This window comes from Anoplopoma fimbria, chromosome 7, assembly GCF_027596085.1.
Source record: "Anoplopoma fimbria isolate UVic2021 breed Golden Eagle Sablefish chromosome 7, Afim_UVic_2022, whole genome shotgun sequence".
Classification (NCBI taxonomy): domain Eukaryota; kingdom Metazoa; phylum Chordata; class Actinopteri; order Perciformes; family Anoplopomatidae; genus Anoplopoma; species Anoplopoma fimbria.
This window is the reverse complement of record NC_072455.1, coordinates 11,706,611-11,729,012: the sequence shown is the minus strand read 5'-3', so window position 1 is coordinate 11,729,012 and position 22,402 is coordinate 11,706,611. Positions and strand designations below refer to the sequence as shown.

At 39.3% G+C, this 22,402-nt stretch overlaps 1 protein-coding gene across 1 annotated transcript; it reads right to left on the bottom strand.

Moving 5' to 3' along the window:
* Positions 1–3,428: 3,428 nt before the first annotated feature.
* htra3b (HtrA serine peptidase 3b) lies at positions 3,429–21,252 on the bottom strand. The gene is made up of 10 exons (XM_054601335.1): positions 20,555–21,252; positions 14,240–14,339; positions 13,893–14,025; positions 12,928–13,017; positions 7,074–7,268; positions 6,893–6,925; positions 6,504–6,618; positions 6,357–6,414; positions 5,011–5,106; positions 3,429–4,896 (listed from the first exon to the last, which is right to left on the bottom strand). The coding sequence occupies exons 1-10, from the start codon at positions 20,967–20,969 to the stop codon at positions 4,728–4,730; spliced, it is 1,404 nt and encodes a 467-aa protein (XP_054457310.1). The 5' UTR covers positions 20,970–21,252; the 3' UTR covers positions 3,429–4,727.
* Between the last annotated feature and the right edge of the window lie 1,150 nt (positions 21,253–22,402).

The window sequence follows — 22,402 nt, the reverse complement described above, 5'->3', positions numbered from 1 at the left end:
AAAAAAAAGGTAAAACAGGAAGTGACTCAATTTATGACATGAAATGATTACTTTTGGTATAAATTCAAAGATTAATATGAATCAAATAAATACATTGTGTGTAAGATTGTAATTCCCTGCCTCTTGTACATAACACTGAATATATCTAGGATTTTTACATATAAGATATTGCTTATTGCAGTATATTATACATTTAGAATACCAAAGACAGTTGTTACATATTAAGTTCAGGTGAAATTGAAATAAAGCAAGTCATAAGAAGTGGCAAGTCATAAGAATAAGACGCATGTTTTATATCTAAGGTCATCAGTATGAGAGTGCTGGTCTTTTTATTTTTTATAAGTAACCACAATGAAACACAAAATGTTGTGCGAGACTACCCACTGTGTTAAAAATAATCGCATGACCTGTCTGAGCTGGGAAGGAAAGAGTGATTATGTCTAAAAACGATCACCATCTGTCTGCAGCGACTTTATCACTGAACCCCCAAAATACTTTCCTTCGTGCTTTTTTCCCCTCTACATTCCAGCACGGGAGATTTGTTTCCACTTAGGAATGTTTATGACCTGTCATCAGTAGAGCTCAGCCTTGTTTCCACACAGTCAGGTATTGTACTACTGTGCTGCAAAAAAGTCCCATAAGTCTATGCCTGTGACCTAGATTTGAAGGTAAGGAAATGTAAATTGAATGATGAGGAATTTGGAATCCTGCACCATCAAGACTACGGATAACAGATGTAATACAACATAGTTACAATTTGAAAACTTTATTTGGTGGAAAAAGCAACTGCCAAAAGCTGATGTAGAGAATTGCCTTGTTGGCAACTTACATGTAAACATTTGGTTTGAGTCTATTCATACTAAAAGCACAGACAGTTTGAACCAGAGCAGCAGCAGTGGTGAGACTATGTAAAAAAGACTCACATTTTCTGCTCTTGATTCCAAGAGTACATCACTTAAACTTAATCAACACATGTGGTTCACATTTGGTTATGGAAGGACAGCTTACAGCAATAAAATCATGCCAACCATAAACCATAGATAACATCACAATGTTTATTATCTGCTTGGATGCTATCTCAAACTTACAAGTTGAGATCAGTGTGGTGCCTGAAAATACTAAATGCTTACCTTATGTTTATTATAGAGGCTCAGAAGCTGTGGTACAGTCTTTTGCATGTGGCAATGTCATGGAAAATGACCCATTCTTCACTTTTGGTAACATAAGGGGACATGCCTTTGTTGGGCAACAACTAGATAAATGTTCTATTTCATCTCTGTGTCCAGTACAGAGATAAGTCTGGGGATTGTATTAGCTTGAGCACAAAGACTCAAACAATGAATGTTAAAGCAATGATAATGCATTTCTTTGTATAGTGAAATGGATCAAATGACAGTGAGAGAATTGGAATGTTACAAAAATTGTGGGACACAGCCCGCCTAACTCAGAATAAAGATGTTGGGGGAAGATGTTTCAGACAGAGGTGGGACCAAGTCATTGCAAATCACAAGAGAGTCTCAAGTCTTTACACTCAAGTCCAAAGTCAAGACAGTCCTAAGTCCAAAACAACTCATTATGTGCTCTTCGCCAAATGTAATGCCATTTTAACAACAGAGTTAATGGCCCTGACTGGCGATGAGCATCTTATTGTAAGTTATTCTAGGTTTTTCCCTGCAACTTGCTGTTGGATTGGACGAAAATAGTGGATCTGGGGAATTAAGTGTTAACTTGCTGGAAATGAACAGTATTAACGTTTGTTGATTCAGTAAATGAAGGGAAATTAATTGATTTGTGGTGTAGAGAATTGCCTATATGTGCTTGGGTTGCTCGCCAGATGTTCAACCAACAATTTCAGGTTTGAGAATTTTTTATGGTCAATCCACCCCATGGATACATGAATCATGGCCCCATACACCCTGTCATGAACCCGCTTCTCTTAAATCAAGTAAAACAGTACATCAGAATTCACTCAAATAATAAAACAGTAATCAGAGAAACAATGCAAACTCTGACTGTGTACTGGAGGTATAATGTAAAAGCACACCCAACAAAAGTCAAGTCATAAAAATCAAATGCAAGTCCCAATAATATTAACCAAAAAAGAAGTCTAGAGTTGAGAGTTTTTTCAGGGATTTGGCAATACACAACAAAAATTGAAATAAAGTTTTTTCCCAATGAGTAAATCATCGTTCTTAACAAATCAATAAGGATCTCTCAAAAAGTAAATCTATCCAACGTCTCCAAAGCTGTAGGAGATGCCTCCGGTACCAGCTAGTTGATCGCCTTCGTGCACATATCAACATTCTTTTTCATCTTGGGCTAGGGGGAAGTTAACTATTTTCATGTCCAAGTGAAGTCACTTGGAGTCATTGGCGTTAAAGTCTATGTCGAGTTTAAAGTGTTGTTTGATTTTGTTAAGTCATTTTTAAAGTCATCAGATTGGTCACTTGAGTCTTACTCGAGTCCAAGTCACGTGACTCGAGTCGACACCTCTGGTTTAGGAACTGTTAAATGATCCGACAAGCACTTTGTTGAAAACATACTGATGCCTTAACTTCCCAAGAACTGTAAACTGTAAAAGTTGTTAACTCAGGTAAGTTCCATGATATGCAAGTTTACAAGTATGAGTTGTCATACGTTGTCAACGTGATGGACCGTTGACAAAATGAATATTAAATCAAGAAAGCCATCCTCTTGACTGTGCATTGCCTGTCTCGCATGTGTTTGTCAGATTATTTCAGTAAGGGTTTTTAAAAGTAAGACCTCGAACAAGTCAGCCCATTAGAACCAATGTCTTTCAGAGGTGATACAACTTAAGGGCTCAGATTGGACAGACTCCTCTGGGATTCACCCTCATCCAGCCATACTCAACAGCACTTTGCTTGTGGCTATACAAACTTATCTTCCAGCAAAAGATACAATGCAAGTCAGTTCCGTTATTCATCAAGGGTTTTAAAGGGTTTTTACACTGTTTTAAAGCTGCCTGACCTAAATTAATTATCTTTTAATCGAACCATTTTTAGCCCTAAATTAAATCTGGTGTCATTGAAGGTTTTACGTACTGTTAAGCAAATCCTCCTGCAACACTCTGGAATGGTTCCTCTGATCATACAAATGACGTACAGTACAAACAACAAAAATTATAAACATACCACTCACTTGTTGAGCTCAAGAAGGACCGTCTAAGACACAGAGTATGACACTTTGGTATACTGTTAAGAATAATTCATAGTCTATGTGGGAACTCAAATTATTGGTGATAAAAGCAGAGTTGATGAAGGTGGCTGAATTGTAAAGATTACACTTGATTTTTAATTGATAATTACCTGAATTGTTTGGTCATTTAAAATTAATGTTTGCATTGGTACAATTATATTTGGTGAATTTTTGGTCTGACTGGCAATCTCAAGGCACACCCAGTGACTCTCATTATCATCCATCCATTCAGGTGAGCAGCCAATACATTCTGCTCCCCAGTCACGTCCTCCTAGTCAACCTAGGGAAGCACAAGTTGTACCAGGCCAGATGGGATATATAGTCCTTCCAGTGTATTCTTGGTCTGCCTTTTTGCCTTCATTCAATTGGACATGTCCAGAACACTTCAAAATGGAGGCATCCTAGTGATAGCATAATCAGATGCCTTTAACACTTTAAGTAACTCCTTTCAACATGAAGAAGCAGTAGTTCTTCTCTGAGATCCGTACCCTGCCCTGACACTTTCCAAAGCAAACTAATTTTGGATGCTTGTGCATACAATTCTTTTAGTCAACATCCAAAGCTCATGACCAAGATAAGAGTTTGAGTGTAGATCGACTAGTAAATCAAGAGTTTCAGTTCCTTTCATCACCAGAGATTCCTCTGGATAGGCAAATTGAGAAGCAAGCTACATCATTTAGATTTGGATTAGGGAGAACAGGGGTCCTGCCCTGCAAGTGCTGGCCCCACTTTAACATAAAGGTCAAGTGCAGCGTGTCACCATGGCTGAGGGTTAAATACGCAAGCCATGAACCTTTTTGAATCTCTCTCTCAGGTGAATGTCGGTTGAATTGCTAAAGTGGTGGCATGTAATAGGGGACCTTGGCATGCTGACCACAGGCCATGAAAACCTGTCCTTGTTATGGAACAGTGGAAAAGCTCTTTACACTTGGATGGATACTTGAGGGGTCATGGGAGTTTTGTGGACTTATTCAGAGCGAAATCACCATCATCACCTTTGTATTTGTTTGTTTTTAATTAATAGAAAATTATCAATTCAACTGTACATTCATCAACATTGCTTCAACCTTTCTGTGATGTGCATCATACGATTCTACCAAACAGCCAGTATTGCTTCAAATCAACAGCATATTTCTGAGGTACTTGTACAGCAAATGGCTTGTCTGGTTCCAAAATGTATAATCAAAGTGAAACACAACATACATTATAGGGTTTGGGTTAATGCGATTTTGTAGGGTGTACATCTATGCACCTGTTCTAACGTTGACCTGGTCTGAGCAGATGTAAGGCACAGCTATACATCCTGGATACCAAAACTGCTTTGCACCATGTTGCCCATGGGCTTATTTTACCTTGGTACAGTTAACAGTCGCCAAAGTACCAGAATCTGTGTGCGCTTGACGAAAGTTACACTGCACTGACGCAGAGTTTCCACCATCCACCGTGTTCTTTCACAAAAATAAGGCCTTACATGTTGGTCCAACTGCACAAGAGAATGGTGCTTCCGATGTCTACTGCATAATAACGTCAGGTTCGATGTTGAAGAGAAGGTCATCATTGTCCCTCCTGACTTCCAGAAGTAGGGCTGTCTCCTCTTGCAGTGCCCCCTGTAGCTCAGCCGTGGCCATCAGAGGTTTGCCATTAAGTTTCACAATAATGTCTCCATTTTTGATACCGCCTCTGGAGACAAAGATAGAATGAATAGAGACTGTTATAGGTAAAATATTCATTTTACTTCAGAAATAAGTAACAAACTGTTTTTGTTTGAGGAATGAATAAATAATAAAAACCTACTTCTGTGCAGGTGAGTGAGGGACAACTTCATGAACATAAATCCCACTGGTTACATCAGGGAAGTCTGGGTTCTGTTGTTTAAGCTCTTCAATTAACCTGGAACCAACAAATCATTATTTTCTTCAGTTTTTCAAAGAAAGTCCACCATCTAAACAAAGTCCCCAATATTTGTTGGATGTATTTTTATTAAACCTTTATGTAAGAGGACCTCATTGCTTCGTTTTCAAAAGTGTCCTGACTTAGATAGACTAAAAAAAGTAAATCATAAAAGAAAAGAAAGATAACACAAAATGCCACAAAATCTGAATTTCACAGAGATAAAAAATGTTATACAATTTAATTTTGCAATTCAATACATAAAAGATTTAATCCTAGGAGCGACCCAAATGGCACCCTAAAAACACCCATAGTTGTCCTATCCAAAACCATAAACCAAAGAATAACACGTCTAAATTACACAAAACTAATTTATACAGAGATCATTTTTTGCTATTTAAGGTTCTGCTAACGGTTCTACAGATGAGGAGGCAGCAGTATACATGAAGCTTTTACCAAGTTTACAATATACAGAATCAAAAGCATGTAAGCACTGGTAAGATGCATGCCTGTACAGTGCATCCCTGTTGTCAAGCAAAGTCTAACAAAATGGCCAAAACAAGCTAATGTTGAGCAAAAATTTGCCTTGTTTCAAAAATGAAAACCCAATTGCCTCTTCAGCTTTTTAGCAAACCCCTGAATAGAGTTTAAATAAAAGAGAGTCATCTAGAACAAACTCTAAAAATATAAAAGAAGAAACATGTTAAATAGTTTTGCCATGGCCTGTTACATTAGTTGAGTGGTCAAATAGCTTATCTTATAATGTGTACGTAACATAACTTTAAGACAAGTAAGACAAGCTTCAGGTCATTTTTAGACACTGTTAAAAGAAAGTTCAAGCTGTGAGAGAGCCAATGCAATCAATAATTGTGTCATCAGCATAAAACTCTGCATTTCCATGTAGAAAATGATGGACATATGGGATATTATTTAAGATATTTCTTTTCAGTACAATGTGAATAATAGAGGACCCAAAATAGATCCCTGTGGGACACCTTTGCTACTTTCAAGTGCTTCTTATTTGAATGTTGCTGTGCTGTAACCTGCTCTGAGCTGGACACCTGTATTTTTAGTACATTCTTTGTAGCAGTATTTTGACACAATTGAAAATGAGTTATTATTCAATAAACAACATAAGATACCATCGTTATATATATATATATATATATATATATATATATATATGCATATTCTTATCTCCTTTCACTATATTTCACATCAACACATAATCATCATTAGTTCAGACTTACGTTGGTGTGATGGTCAGCATCCTGATGCCAATGAAACGTTTCTTTATTGACCTTACATCTGAAAGAGACTCCAGTTAGTTTCAGTATATTAAGCAGGATATTTCAAGATTTTGAATCCTGGCCCAATGACATCACTGTCAGACACACCTTTGCTGTTCTTGTCAAGTGAATCATTGAGGAAACGAGTGATCCTGTCGGAGGGAATGGCAAATGAGATTCCTGCTGCAACCTTCAAGGTGTTGATGCCAATCACCTCCCCATCCTCAAATTAAGGGACACAGCAGGACAAAGTCAATGACTATTTACAATTTCAGAATGTTAGGGTTATTTTTTCCTCAAGGCAAGTTACAGTTAGTAAACAGTAGAAAAGGTTTCTTCGTTTGGTGCCATCAAGAGTAACCTTTTAGTGCAAAGCCACCACCACTAAACCAAATGTAGTGATTGTGCAATTTATATTTGAAGTTTAACAACCAGATCCAGCCAGAGAAAGGTATTTTACAGCAAACAAGCTTTGAAGTAGGAAACCAAAAGCTTACCAAATTGACAAGAGGTCCTCCTGAATTCCCGTACTGTGAAGGCGAAAACAAAAAAACAGTACTGTGGTGTACAAACTGCACAATCTCACAACTTACAATGTGACATTTTTACAACCTACTGCACTGCTTATCAATAGTTTTTGACTCAAAGAACATGTTTTCTGACTTGTTATTTTCTCACGTTGATAATAGCATCCGTTTGGACGTAGTCCATATCGGAGTCTCTTAGGCCCAGCTCCTTGCCATCTCTCTGCGCAGTGCTGACAATGCCGGTGGTGACGGTGTTCTGGAGGGCGAAGGGGCTGCCGATTGCAACCACGAACTCACCTGGCCTCAGGTCTGCACTGTGTCCCAAGAATAATATTGGCAGTTTCATCTGGGAAGAGGCACAAACGGTAAGATAACACTGTAGCAGGATATAGGCTATTTGGGGAATCCTTTACAACAAGTAGTCCTCCAATCCAAACAACGTTCCTACCCTCTAATATAACCCACAGGAGCATTTTCTAAATCAGCGCCCTTACTGGTGCGGGGGAAATCAACATGTCCTTTTATTTAAACAGGCCCTATTGTGCTATTTTCCAGTTGCATATTTTTATCTGAAGTAACAGTTACAACATGTTAACATGCGTTAATGATCATAATCAGCATTGTTTTTCTCCTCCTGGCTGTCCTGCAGCACCTCTTCTCACCCTCTCTCTGATAATGCTCTGTTGTAGCGCTTGCTCCTCCCTCCAGAAAGCAAAGTCTGCCCTGATTGGTCAGCTAGCCCGCTCTGTTGTGATTGGTCAACGTTTCACATTTCAAAAAACTCTACCTTCGGAGCATGACCAATGTAAGACAGGTCATAATGCGATAGTTTACTTTCATAACCACTACAACATGGAAGTTGTGAGCTTCAACTTCGTCTCTCTCTTTTGTTGTTTAAGGGCGGGCCAAACCAGCCGGAGAGTTTTATGTGACTTCCGTAACATTGTGACCTCATAAAGTTACAAAAGTGAAGGAGAAAATAAATCGAGCCGTTTCAGGGAACAGGACCTTTTACATGTAAAAAAAAATATATATAACACACTAAAGAAGGGGGGAAAAGTGGAAAAGCATAATAGGGCCACTTTAAACATAATGTTGGCAGTTTTAAACATATGGTTAACGTGAAACGTCGCAATTTGATTAGGTTAAGGCATCAAACTACTTGGTTAGGTTTGGGAATAGGTTCTGGTTTGGGCTACAAAAACTAAATTTGTTACAAAAAGTTATGTACATAAATTGACCTACTTTATGCAAGTTAGGTTACGGACACGACATAAGATAACATTACTCAACTTTCCTATTACAGAAGAAATTCCTAAACTCATGGCTGGGTTGTATCCAATCTCAGACCTCCTACCTTAACCTACAACCTCCCAACTGTAATTTATCTAATCTACGTTTAGAATGTGCATGAGTCTGCCCGTATATTTGACTACAATGTACTGTAGGCTACTCAATGTGGGCAAACCATTATATCAACAGCTCACAGTTGATATACAGTATACACATATCCTATTAATACATGGTCGGGGAAATTCAAAGCCTCATCATACGGTTTTCAGTAGCCCTCTTATCATTAGATTTCTGTGTTCATGTTGTTTGCCATCTTTATTGCCATCGCAATATAGACCTAACAACAGTGCTACTGCCATTTCTGGCAGTTATTTTGAATATAGGACAATTAAGGAAGGTTCTGTAATAACAAAATTCCTATCCTAAGACAAGATTGGATATTTTACTCAGTGTAGCAAGGTACATCTTGCTGTAAATAAAACAGTGGCATGTACCTTGTTGAACCCATAGGTCAAAACAAGAGGTTGCACTGCAATGCAAGAGACAGTCATAACATATTATTGAGGTAATAACTTTTAATGTTCACCTCCATACGCAGTTGTGCTTTCTTTGTACTCTCCAGAGGAGCATGTCTCTTCGACAATATTGGACAGTAGTAAAATGTCTGAGCTTATAGAGAAAAAGTACAAAAATATGATCCTGGTTTTGAAAAGTTGAACTTTCTGTTCATCTGCACTGCATTCCTCCTAATCAAACCTCTTTCACAGCTGTGCAACTGCTGCTCTGCTGCTGATGAATCTTCCATGCACAAAAAATGACCTTGTGGACAAAGCCTGCACATTTACAATTTGCACACTCAGGAAATAAGACCCAATGTTGGCTTAAACAAAAACCGCAATGTCGATGACTTCAGTTTGTGATACACGATAGCTTTAACTGCTAATTTAACAGTTCCAAGAACCCAGTGTGCGAGTATGGCAAATGGAGGTTATAAAACCTCACATAACAAACAAACAACATGTCTGGAACATGATGAAGACAAATTAAATAAAGTATGGAAAACCATGAATAACAGCCTGATGATGATGATGGAGGCTGTAAGACATACAGAGTCAATAAAAGTACTGTAAAATGACCTTAAGTATCACTATCCAGCGAAATACTGCGCAATATATGCAAAAAAAGCAAGAGACACAAGGAAAAGGGAGGGGATATGGTTTAAAAAAGCCGTGTGGAGGAGGTGAAGGGAAAGGGTTGAAAAGAATGGAGCTGAGTAGAAACACATGCTCCGCAGACAGATGGTGTGAGGGAGAGGAGGAATGGCCAGAAAGTATTTATTTAAGGTGGAGCACTTTTGGGTTGTGTTTCTCTTTCGCTCACTCCTCCCTGTCTTGGTCCCGATCCAAGTCTCTTAGCTCCAATGCAGAAAAGTCAACTGAGGTTCAACTGATATTGGTTTTTCGAAAGCAGATATTTTTTAACTTAATAACACAAAGATTGGTGTCTTCATCTCTACAAACACATCTTGTGTGGCCAAGGATTGGCCAATGATATATATAATAATAATAATAATAATAATTAAGCCTTTATTAGTCCCACAATGGGGAAATTATTTCTCTGCATTTAACCCTTCCCGGAGGAGCAGTGGGCTGCAATGATTGGGGTTAGGTGTCTTGCTCAAGGACACCTCGGCATGTTGCTGGTAGAGGGGTTTGAACCACCAACCTTGTGGTTACGGGACAAGCGCTCTACCTCATGTGCCATATATATATAAAATATATATACACTCTGCCCCCGACTCCTTAGTTGACTTTCTGGAACTTTCTCACTTCTCCCTACCCATCTCTGGAGCTCAGCCACAGTGATCTTTGGGTTCTTCTTTACCTCTCTCACCAGATATACCTCATGATTCTCATTTGTTCTGACATGCACTGTGAGCTGTAAGGTCTTATATGAACCCTTTCCTAATCAAGTCCAAAATTAAACACAGCTGGACTCCAATGAAGGAGTAAAAAAATGTCTTGATTGTGAACATAGTTTGACAAAATTATTGGAATAAGATGATGGAGAATACTTGCAACACCTTTATTTAATTTCATTTAATTAATCATTTTTATGCCAGAGCTTTAGGTTTTCAGGTTGTCCATCCGTCCATACGTATGTACGTAGGTCTGTCCGTCCCATTGTTGTGATTGTGATATCTCAGAAACGCCTTAGATAATTTCTTCAAATTTGGCACGAACGTCCACCTGGTCTCAAGGATGAACTGATTAGAATTTGGTGATCAAAAGGTTAGAGGTTAAGGTCACTGTGACTGCGCATCTTTCCCATTCTCGTGAATGTGATATCTAAGCAGCTAGGGAAAAAAACAAAACCTTTTGATGCATCCTGATTATCTTTTGAAAGATTATGTCTCGATACAGAAACTTAATATTCCGAAATTTAAAACTCAATTTGCAACAGATGTAAAACACGTGCGTCTTGTTTACGTTCGAAACTAGGCTTAAAACTAGCAGAGTTTTGGTAAGGGTGGCTGAGCTTCAGAAGCCAAATATTGATCTAATCTGTACGGTACCCTCTGGCTTAAAAACTAACGTGTGGAAGCATTTTGCTAATTCTTCCGCCCAATTTGGAAAGGGCGAAGCGAAACACAAAGTAGATCGCAACTTTTATTGCCAAGGATTTGCGCCCCTACTCAGTCACTGAGAACTATAACTGTTACATTGTTTGACACTTTGTACCGAACACAACATACCATTTCGTTTTTCAACAAGGATGCTGCTACAGGCACAAGTTTATTTATTTTCTTGTTGGTCCTCTTGGCAATGCTGAGAAATGTAGCCCTGCACTTTACATATCTCTTCTAATTGTTAGCATATTTGTAATGATTCCTAATTAAAAAAACAGTGGAATTTACTTCCAGTATCTGTTACATCTGTTACATAATCATGTAAAGAAAATTTTAATGCGTCAAGATGAATTGTTAATCGTTTTAGAATCGTATCATAGCTATTTAAATCAAATCGATCATAAGGTGACTAGAGATTCCCATCCCTACAAAATCATGATCCATTCTTAACCGTGATCATTGTTTATGTGGCTTAAACCTAACCAAACATGGGACACAGTCCTGCCCTTCCTGATCCGTCTGAATTTCTTGTCTTTTTGAGGAAATTTAAACTAGCCAAATTGAAGGCTTTTTTATTTGACACAACCTGTTGTTCTGGGGTATGAATAGTTACACCTTGCATGGCGTGAAGGACATCACATGCTTCTTTGCCCGGCCTAATGATACAAGTACTTCTTCTTTTTTCCTTGTTTGAATGATATCAAGTAGGACAAGGAGCACCGCTCATCCCTGAACAATGTCCAAAGTCATGACAGCACATCTGGCTTCCTGGGATGGGGATTTACTTTTTAAAATTGAACCAAAACTTAATCTTTCCAAAGTATTTTTGCAGCAACACTATACACAGGAAGCAATTTTCAAATAGATGATTGGAAAATTATAAAATTAAAAAAATATCTTGCATGTGCATTAGATGCATGGTTTATCAACTGTTGCCAGTATCAGCCAAGTAAGCAAACTAATACAACTTCAGTTGGGAATTGACGTAAGAGCAGCACACTAAGAAAATACCCTATAATCCCTGAGGTGGTATGAGCTGTGGATGTTTTTGATTCCGACTTTGGTCCATTATCCCATCCTACAGTATTAACACAGCCAGGAACCTGGACACATGACACACACTTTAAACACACATTTCAGTCTTCTGACCTTAATGAAATGATAGCAAAGACTTATTACCCTGCTGGAGTTTTGCTGCCTCAAGTAGGGCTAATGAAGGCCATGAAGAGGGTGAATTGAATTAAAGATACCCTGTGTACCCTATCCACAGTTTATCCTTCATATCATATCATATTTGGTCAAACTGTCACTACATAATGACAGTAGTACATGAGACAGATTTTCAGTGAAAAATTCTGCCTCCTTTTAATGCTGCAAATGGCAATTGCAAGTATCCACCACACCCAAAGATTGTAAAGCTTATGAACTCTGGTCAAACTGTCAAACCAGGCAGTGTTAATCAAATATAAATAAAGTTTCTCTACAACTTTCCTTAAGTGCTTTTCAAAATACACTTGTCGATTTTAAACCAGTGCATAATGCAGGCAAAACAAAGTTAATTCTTTTTCAAGAGCAAGACATTTTTATTTTACCAATCTACACCTAGCCACATTGAATGGTAGCAATATTGAGAGAGTAGCTGCGTATGATTCTCTAGGTATTTGGCTGGAATCATTTACAGTAACATATCATATTAAAAATATCATCAAAAAACTAAACAACAACAACACCAACAAAAACAAATCCAACTTCCTATTGAACTGTCGAAAAAAACTAAAGTTGAGACAGTCTTAGATTATGGTGATGTTGATCATTCTGCCCTTAGATTCATTACTGGATATTACTATTGGTTTGTCATCTCTGGCACAGTCACGTAATGAACATCTCTATCTTCTCATCTACAATCCTTTATTGGCACCACCCTATGTAACATTTATGCTAAGGAACATTTACTGTGATGCATATCCCCACTTTACCTCCATAAGTACTTTTTTCGTTGAAGGTTCCTTGTTGGCAGCCAAACAATTTGATTCCGCTCTTATCTATTGCTTGTTAAGAACATCCCATAAAGCGGTGCACTCACCTGTGTATTGATTTTGATGGTGGCGATGTCTGACTTTTTGTCAATGTCTTTGATGTTGGCTTCATAAACATCACCGTTATGCATCTGGACCTGCATGGAAGAATGGATGAAATTGAACATCTCAAATGAAATGTAATTCATAGAATAGGACTTGATTCATATCTATGATGTTATCTTTGTATCATTCATTCATTCATTCATTCCGTTACCGCTTATCCTGTTAAGGGCTGCGGGGGGCTGGAGCCGATCCCAGCTGTCATTGGGCAAAGGTAGGGTACACGTTGGACAGGTCGCCAGACTATCGCAGGGCATCTTTGTATCAGATATAGTATATCCAATACTTATCAATTTTCTGCCGTGCCCTGTGCACCTAAATAAACTAGCGAAGTTGTGGTTGAGCCAATGGTGGTTCAACAAGATATCATTTTTAAAGGTCATTGCCAATATGTTGAATTTGCAAATAGACAGTATTTGGTGCCAATGTTAAACTTTGATATATTTGTCCATTTGAGTGCCAAACATTGACAGGTATCGAGGATTTACCTTCAAATTGTTAATCCCGTAAGGTTGGATAAACCCACGCAAGAAACCAAGATAAAAATCAAAAACACGTGCATACTCAATGGTTTTGTGAGAAGAGAATATCCATATTGACGCCTGTGTTTTAAGTACGGAGCTGGAGTCAGGACGTGATTAGCCTAGCTTAGAATAAAGATTTGAAGTGGAGGGAAACCGCTGGCAACTAAGATAAACTGATGTTCTTCAAGAAATAGTTTCAGCGTGTAATTCCTTTTTTATCTATATTATTTTTGTTTTAATTATCCTCACAGTCTCCTTTTCACCCAGGGATACCATTGGCAAAACATTTTCAATAAAACTTGAGTTGACTTAGTAAGGATTAAGCATGTGAGGAAGTTGTGAGCATTTAAAGTCAAGCAAAAAATTATTAAAACAGTATTCATTACCTTGAGGTGCTGTTGACCAGACACTGGTGTAGTGCTGGAGACTACATGGGCGTTGGTAACAATCAGTCCGTTGTCTGATATCACAAATCCAGATCCACTAGACAGAGGGATGTTCCGGCCGAAGAGAGGATGCCTGGGGTGTGAATAAAACAATTGGTAAACTTATCTGAACTGGCTTAGGCACCACTTTGTTAATGCTATATAACATCTACCTTATGAAAACCATTTGATAAACCTCAAAGCAAAGATATATTTCATGTGTGCTTAAAGTTGACATTTTAAAGTTGCATCTTCCAAAATGACATGCTAACTTAACACTTACAAACACACGTACACACAGTTAGTACCTGAGGAAGAGTTCAATGTGGACCACAGCAGGGGCGATTTTCTCCACCACGTCGGCTATGAAGTTGAACTTGTAACGAGGACTGGCAGCATGTGAAGGACCTATACTGGCAAGAAGAATTATGTATTTTAATAAAGAGTCAACACTTTGATACAGGAATAATCAAATCAACTTAAGACTGACATAAGCAAGAACAAAGCATGCAGTAATCTAACTCGGGAAATTATCAATCATGGGTAACTTCTCAATGTCAGGAACTGAAAGGATGGATCTAAAGGTGTCAGGACATGGGTTTTCAGCATTAAATGGCTAGATAACAGAATGTTAAACTGTTTTGACAATAACACTAGAAAGATTAGCAAAGATTAATATCTAAGTTTTGTTAACACTCAACTGTAGGATGTTAAGGTTCATCCAGTTTACTAAAATTGTTAAGATTAAAAGAAAGGTACAACTGCGTATCATCTGCATAACATTGGTCAACTCTTACTTTTGTAAGCTAACTCACCTACGCAGTGTTACTTAAGTGTTAAACCTAAACCTAACCAAGTAGTTTTGTTGCGCAAGTGAACCTAATAGCTGAGTAAACATACCTTTATTTTCTAAAGACACTGTGTGCATATAATGTGCAATTCCTGTGAACTTGGAAGTTTAGTTTGAAAAGACACTAAAAGGGGTACCTAGAGCAACTTAGTTTTGTGGGCTACTGACCATGCATCGGATTTGAGTTGGGAATGAGAATGTGTTGGATTGGTGGGAAATATTAGCAAGGGATCAAGGATTGACCCCTGCGGTACTCCATAAAACACTGGGTGGACAGTGGGGGAATAGTAATTGATCGTGACAGAAAACTTCATATTAGGGAGTAATGAAATAAACCATGTACGAGCAGAACGACACAACTGACCCACAGAACCTAAATGGAATAGCACTTGTCAGAATGTCCATCATAGTGGAACCAAGCAGTGCTGCTAGTGTTTTAATGCGACATTGCGAGACGAAAATTTTCAAATCAATTGTTTGATTGAACGCAGATTTGGACCAATAGTAAAAACTTTTCGGGGTACGAAATGAGGTGAACTTTGTGTTGATGTCATGTTCCTTGGTGTTCAAACACAGTCAAAGTTGATAAAAACAATGTTTTTTTATCTGCCCAGATAATTGTTTTTTGCTGCGGTTTACATTCCTTAAGATGCAAACTCAAAAAATGCACTACAGGAATGTACTGTGCATCCCTGTGTTGCATAATGACAATAAATGATCCCTTGAATCCATTTTTTTCACTTTAGGGCCTCAATACAACCTCCAATGGTGGCAATTAAATCCTTTTCTTCTGAGTTCTGGGATTGACTTCCTGATGTGCAGTGAACACAGTCAATTGTAAGAGAGTAAATCTAGGTCAGGACATTGCAAACCGGTCACCTCTGTTCCATTACCCAAACATTAACAAACCAATCTGATGGCACAAACCTGGCAGCACCGATGGAAAACTAAGTTAGCTTTGCCAGGTTCTTAACCTCCTTCTCTGCTTGAGCAGTAATAATGAGTTAGACGTTGTCCCTACAGCTGCAATGTACACCGCTGAGCCAGATCTGCCTTTGAGGAAAGCGTGGTTTGTGATTTTAGACTGGAACGAGATTCTCAAATGACAGAATCTAAACCAAAGGCTGTATCCAGTGGGTTTAAGTCTTTACATTACGGGGCTGTAGGATTTCACGTTTTTTTTATATTACACAGCCTTTAAATATCATTCAATCACCATTCAAATACTTATATAAAGGGAAATACTTAATTAAGTTATAATGCTCCAAAGCTAACCTGCAGAGTATGTTATTAATTCCCTACAAGCCTTTCCTCTCACACACATTTGATCCACTGGTATTAAGCACAGCTTCAATTTCCAAATTGTTGTAGTTAACCGTAGCGGGAATTAAACCCTGCCCAAAGCCAAAATGTTTTTTTGTTTCCATTAATAATGTAATGTTCACCTTCATAAAAAAGACAAAAAAAACACTTTCTTCTTTTAAAAAGAACTATGCTGAATGATTTACCACAAGCGATTTGGGAGTTGGGACTTGCAGGTCAGTCACCCATATATTTTTAGTTAACCACGCCCGTTAGCATGCAATGCGCCAGTGACATAGAGTGTGTGTGTGTGTGTGTGTGTGTGTGTGTGTGTGTGTGTGTGTGTGTGTGTGTGTGTGTGTGTGTGTGTGTGTGTGTGTGTGTGTGTGCCTGCCAGCAACATACTGTTTAAACCTAGACAAAATAAAGAGTTTGTGATCAAAGTGAAATGTTAATAGAGTCTGCCACAACTCTGAGCTGCAGGGACTTCCTGTTTCCTCAGTTGATATCTCCGATTGGTGTGTGTGTGTGTGTGTGTGTGTGTGTGTGTGTGTGTGTGTGTGTGTGTGTGTGTGTGTGTGTGTGTGTGTGTGTGTGTGTGTGTGTGTTTCAGATGATTGTAACCCCCTGAGCAGGGGATTGTGGTGATGATTGTAACAGTCAGTAGCAATCTGTTTCCTTCATCAGCACCGAACAGACGGTCGGTCCGTCCGTCCAGCGCATGGTATCCTGGCCTGACATGTAGTGTGGATATGAGTTATGCTGTTCATTCTGTACACATGACATCTATTGCATTCTGTCCATCCTGGGAGAAGGATCCCTCCTCTGTCGTTCTCCCATAGGTTTCTTCCTTTTTTCTCCCTGTTAAAGGGTTTTTTTAAGGGGAGTTTTTCCTGTGCCGATGTGAGGGTTCCAGGACAGAGGATGTCACATGTGCACAGATTGTAAAGCCCTCTGAGGCAAATTTGTAATTTGTGATTCTGGGCTATACAAAATAAACTGAATTGAATTGAATGAGTTCTCCTTAAAAGGATGGTTCCAAATGTTAACTCTGACCCCCATGACCGTTCCTATGCATCAGCATCAGTCAAATGTAACAAATGTAACAATTAGTTACAACACATAGTAACATTTTGAGTGGAAAAAACTGATTATTTCTGTACGATTTGAAGGAACTGATCAGCTGATGATCACAGAAAGGAATTTGATGTTAAAAGTCAGTATTCACGTGTTACAATACAGATGTGTAATGCAACGTGTGGAGTCAAACTGTGGAATCCTCTAGGGAAACATTTTAAATGTCATTCAACTATTATCCAATGTAAAAAAATACGAGCTTGATGAGGGAAGTCTGTGATTAGTCTTTGAGCTTCAGCACACTAAAACTCATAAATGTAAAAGGCAACAAAACTCTCAGCAACTGGATTTTCACAGTGTGCAGAGCTGAACTCTAAGGCTGGAGGGGAAGAAACTGACGGTCTCCCTTTTTTTGGAGCATTGTGGTGAATGTGTTTTGCTGCAGTCTGTGTGGGACACTTCCTCCGAGCAGCAGTCATGCTCTACTTTTACAAGTTAAGCACCCGGCAGAGTTCAGACTGCACATTGGGGAGCTTGTGAAAGACAGAAAGTGGGACAGATGAAGAGAGTAAAATATCATGTAGCGAAGGAAGGATGATTATTTAATGGCTAGTAACCTTACTCCCCGTTTGGTTTTGATTGGAGACGGTAGTCTAATAAACTCTGGAGAGCTGCAGGCTGGAGCATGTATATCAGTGTGTGACAGAGGAAATGAGGAACATGTGCAGAAGTGTGGACAGGAGAAGGACTGTAAAACAGCAGATGCTGGAATTGGTCCACAAGATACTGGCAATGTGTGTGCTTGTATGTGTATGTATGTGTGTCTGCCGTCATGGTCACCATATTTATTATCTCCGCCAGGCGCTAAATCATGCGTTTGGTTGTGTGCGTGGGTGTGTGTGTCTGTCCATAGCTAATCTCCCATACTGCTGGACCCATCAGCTTGGTAGGGTTTTTTGTGCTCCTTTCAAGGCCCTATCATGGTTGCGTTGATTAACATTTTTTTAAAAACACAATTTATTGACTGTTTTATACCGCTTTGACTGCTGACTCACGTCTCCTCTTAACCTCTTGTAGTGGTCGCAAGCATAAACTGTATATAAGAAGTGGACATAGTCATTGTGACGTCATCCATTGGTCTGTGGACTGCCATTATGAAGCCTCGAGTTCGGCAACTTTGTGGCCGCCATCCTGGATTAAGGCTGTCTCTATTTTATTTTTTTGCAACCAATGAATGGAAGTTACCATATTTGGAATACTCTGCTTTACGATCTATTTGACTCTAAATGGACCATCATTTACTAAATGAACATCATGCTGTATTGAACAAGACTTGAAACTAGAGATTGAGACCATAAACTCATGTTTACAATGTTTACTGAGGGAATAAATCAAGAGAGAAGTAGAGTCATTTTCTCATAGACTTCTATACAATCAGACTTATTTTGCAATGAGAAGTCGCATCCTGCTGGTCAGTAGAGAGAATACAAGTTTTAGATTCAGGGTTCATCCTCTGGGGACAACTAGTGTATGTACAAAGGTTTTTGGCAATCGTTCTAATAGTTGCCAGGATATTTCACTCTGAACTTAAGTGGTTGGATGTACCAAATGACTAATATTTCTTTACATTAGAAACCTCTAGAATGTAGATCTGAGAGGGAAGAAACTAACCACACATCATTGCTGTGATAAAATCTCCACACAGCCTTTCATGAAGCAGCTTCACTCTCTGACAGAACCATTGTTTATGGAGAGAGGCCTGCACATGAACTCAGTGTTTGGGTTGAGGGAATTATCTAGGTCAGTGTGCAGGACAGAACAACATCTCTCTACAGGAGGTGTGGTTAATTCCTGCTGTCTGCTCTGCTCCAAATAACTGGGTCTGGTCCTCTTTAACAGGCTGTTAAACCTGCACCTGCCCTCTAACCAGTGTTTACCACTGCTGTGAATCATTACTCTGGTGACCCGGCCTTATTAATCTGGCTCTTATTATTGTGGAGACAGTTGAGAAAGGCCACAGGGCGGTTTATTGAGGTGGGGGCCTGATGAGTCAACATGATTGTGGGAAACACATTTCTACTATAGTAACAGCAGACCTCAGTTCACTATTGGCCTCAGAAATAGCAGTAAGTAAAAACAACTGTTGTTGGTGTAACTAAACTGCTAAAGTGCAGAAGTTTTTTTCTTCCTGTGTATTTTGTTTCCAAACAGGGGAGGGTCGACCCTGCCATACTACCAACGGAGATGTGTAAATGAAAAGTGTCTTAAATCTCATTTGGATTTTATCCGGATACACTTGAAATGACGGATTGATTGGCACATATTGTTTTTTAACAGCAACACAAAATAATAGTAGACTTGTCAGTGCTCACTGGTGGACAGATTATGTAAAGGCAATGTATCTTCACACAATAGTCCGTATGATGAAAAGAAATACTTGATTTAACTACTCAAGTAGTATTACTTCGGTAAGGAATTTGCATAACAAATGAGGCAACGTTTGGATAAAATAACTATGAAAATGGCGGAGAGTTACATGACAAATGTAAGTCTACGTTGACCTCTGCTTTCACAAGTGACACGGACAGCGGTCTCCTAGGTGAAAGGATTATGTGGAGTACACACAAATTGATTACGTAGGTTATATAGGAATTATTATAATAATTAAACTTTTTCGAAATGACAGATATATATATAACAGTTCTGTACTGACATTTAGTGTTATTTATCAGCTGACAAATAGTTTTGCCAATATTCAAAGTTGAAACTATGATTCCAATGTGGAAAAATATGAAATTGTAACCATCTGTATCTGCTGCCCCAATGACTTATTTGCAACCAAGGCAACCAGCGATGGGAAAATTGTGGATGTAGGTATGGCTGTTTTTCTACAACATATATGAAGAAATGGAATTGACAGGTAAGAAGGATCCTGCAATACAGCGTGACAAAAGTTTATTCTTTTATTATTGATTAAAGAAAACGAAAAAAAGTAGCATAGTAAAATGATTAAACACATTTGAATAAATTTGAAAATATATAATAATATATAAATATATAATATATAATTAAATGCTTGAAATCAACTTAACTCAATTTCATTGCCGAACATATAATTCCTATTACTCTATTGATAAGTTTGGCTAATTATGTTATATAAAGTTATGTAAATAAGTCATATTTTCTTAATGTATAATCTATTAATACTTAGGATAACTAATAACTTGTATATTTTTTTTATCTATTAATACCATTAATTTCTTAAGATAATATAACAGAAAATGAAAGTAGTTTTGGAAAGGGCTCTGCTTAGGGTCCCACAAATACTTGGTCCGGCCCTGTTCACTGATTGTCTCTGGTTTAACAAATGAAGCCACCAATGCGTAAATCGTACCTGTGGTGTTCTCACACGGTCCTTTCTGGACCTGGGTGACGCCCGGCAGTCCCTGCTGCTGGGCCTTCCTGCTGGTCGCCTTCAGCTGGCACACGTTGCCGTACGTCTTCCCGTCGCTGCCGCACACGTCCTGGCGGAACCTGCACCGACAGAAGCCCTTGGCGAGGCGCTTGCCCGCCGGGTGCTTGCACTCCAGTCCGTCCCCGCACGGCAGGTCGTCCTTGCGGCCGCACGGCTCTCCCTCCGCCTGGGCGCACACCAGGCAGCAGTTGCAGCGGTCCGGCACGTAGCCGCTGGGGCAGCCGGGGCTCGGACAGGTACTCACATCGCACCGCGTAGGACACTTGTCTTTCGGTTCTGCGCCGGCGGACTCCTTGAGGTACAGGAACACGGCTGTGTACAGGAGGATTTGCATTTTTAATGGAGGGTTTTAATGGAGACGAAGAGAGGCGAAGAGAAGTTTAAGAGGAGATCACATTCCCTGGCTCCGAACTGCTCATCACTTTCTAGAGACTTTGCAGCAAGATATCCACACACATAGAAGGCTAAAAGACCAATGTCCCCTTAATACTGCAAAAAAAAGTCAGAATACAGCGATCCTGCTATTGAAATGTGGACGGTGAGTTCGTGCTTTTTTTTTTGCAGCTGTGCGTAATTGCGCGTCCAGGTGCCAACCAGCCGTGGGTTAAGAGCATCTAGTGGATAGTGACTGGGTGTTCAGCAGGGAGACCGGCTGGAGTAAGGGAGGAGATGTGGGGAGGAGCTGCGCTCCTGGAGGCGTGGCGGCAGAGCTCCAATGCAGATGTTGGCAACACCGCTGTCACCGTGTATGACCTCAGAATCAGACTTCAAAGTCACATCTTCCCTTCATACATTTCTGGCAGGTCTAGTGGGCGAAGTAATGAGGGAGGCTGTTAAAGTTTTTAGAAATACTGATGTGTCCCAAATGCACCAACCCCTCTCTTTGAGATTTAATAGATATCATGTATTCCTTTAAAGCGGCAATAGCAACGTTTTTTGGTTTAACTTGTGAATATAACTTACACCTTAACGTACACCTTTTTATTGGATTGATTGTTTTACAGTGTTTTTTATTTAAAGTTACTGTTAGAAACGTCTAACTGGCTATGAAACAGTCTCAGTTTAATACTGATGCTTCTATATGACTTAGAGGAAGTAAACGAGCCCTTCAGCAAGAAGATTTGTTATTTCCTTATTGTTATCTATATGCTTTTCATCGGTGCCACCGGGTCGGAGACAGATCAAATCCTGCCGGTTCACCAGAACCTCCCCTGGTCCCCACTGGGATCCAACACCAACACCAAGCTACTGGACGTTCGGGCCGTGTCGCTGTGCCCACTGGAGAGAAGGGAGGCACTGGAAGGACCAGGACCAGGACTGAGCAGATATGTCTGTCAGACCTCCTGCAGTGAAATGAGAGGTTTTCTAAAGTCTGGTGCTTGAAAACACTACCACTTTCTTCCACAGGGACGGCCAAAATCATAAAAGCAAAGTTCCTCGTAGTAACTATAAACTTTCCATAAATGGGGAAACTTACCAGGTTCATCTTTCCACTGATATAAATACTGAAAGTTAGTTGGCGAGTCAATGCACAGACATACATTATTTTCCTTCATTCCCTACTCCACTCATTCTTTTGATGGATCTTCTGTTTAGCTGTTTGGGAACATTCGAGATATCTTTAATGTTTGACGTCAGCAATCCATGTGAGCAAAGTTATGGCGTAGAACTCTAAACCTTCTCAACCAATGAGTTGGCTACACTACACAGATTCTTGAATCCCAGAGGCAGAAGTAACTCTGCTTCATGTGCTCCCTTGCTTTTCTT

Excerpts from the sequence above, each read along its gene's own strand:
- htra3b (XM_054601335.1), bottom strand. The coding sequence starts at position 20,969 with ATGCAAATCCTCCTGTACACAGCCGTGTTCCTGTACCTCAAGGAGTCC. Across the intron at positions 14,340-20,554 it reads ACCGTGTGAGAACACCACAG|GTCCTTCACATGCTGCCAGT; the intron begins GTACGATTTACG and ends TTGCCAGTATAG. Across the intron at positions 6,415-6,503 it reads ACTTGACAAGAACAGCAAAG|ATGTAAGGTCAATAAAGAAA; the intron begins GTGTGTCTGACA and ends AGTCTCTTTCAG.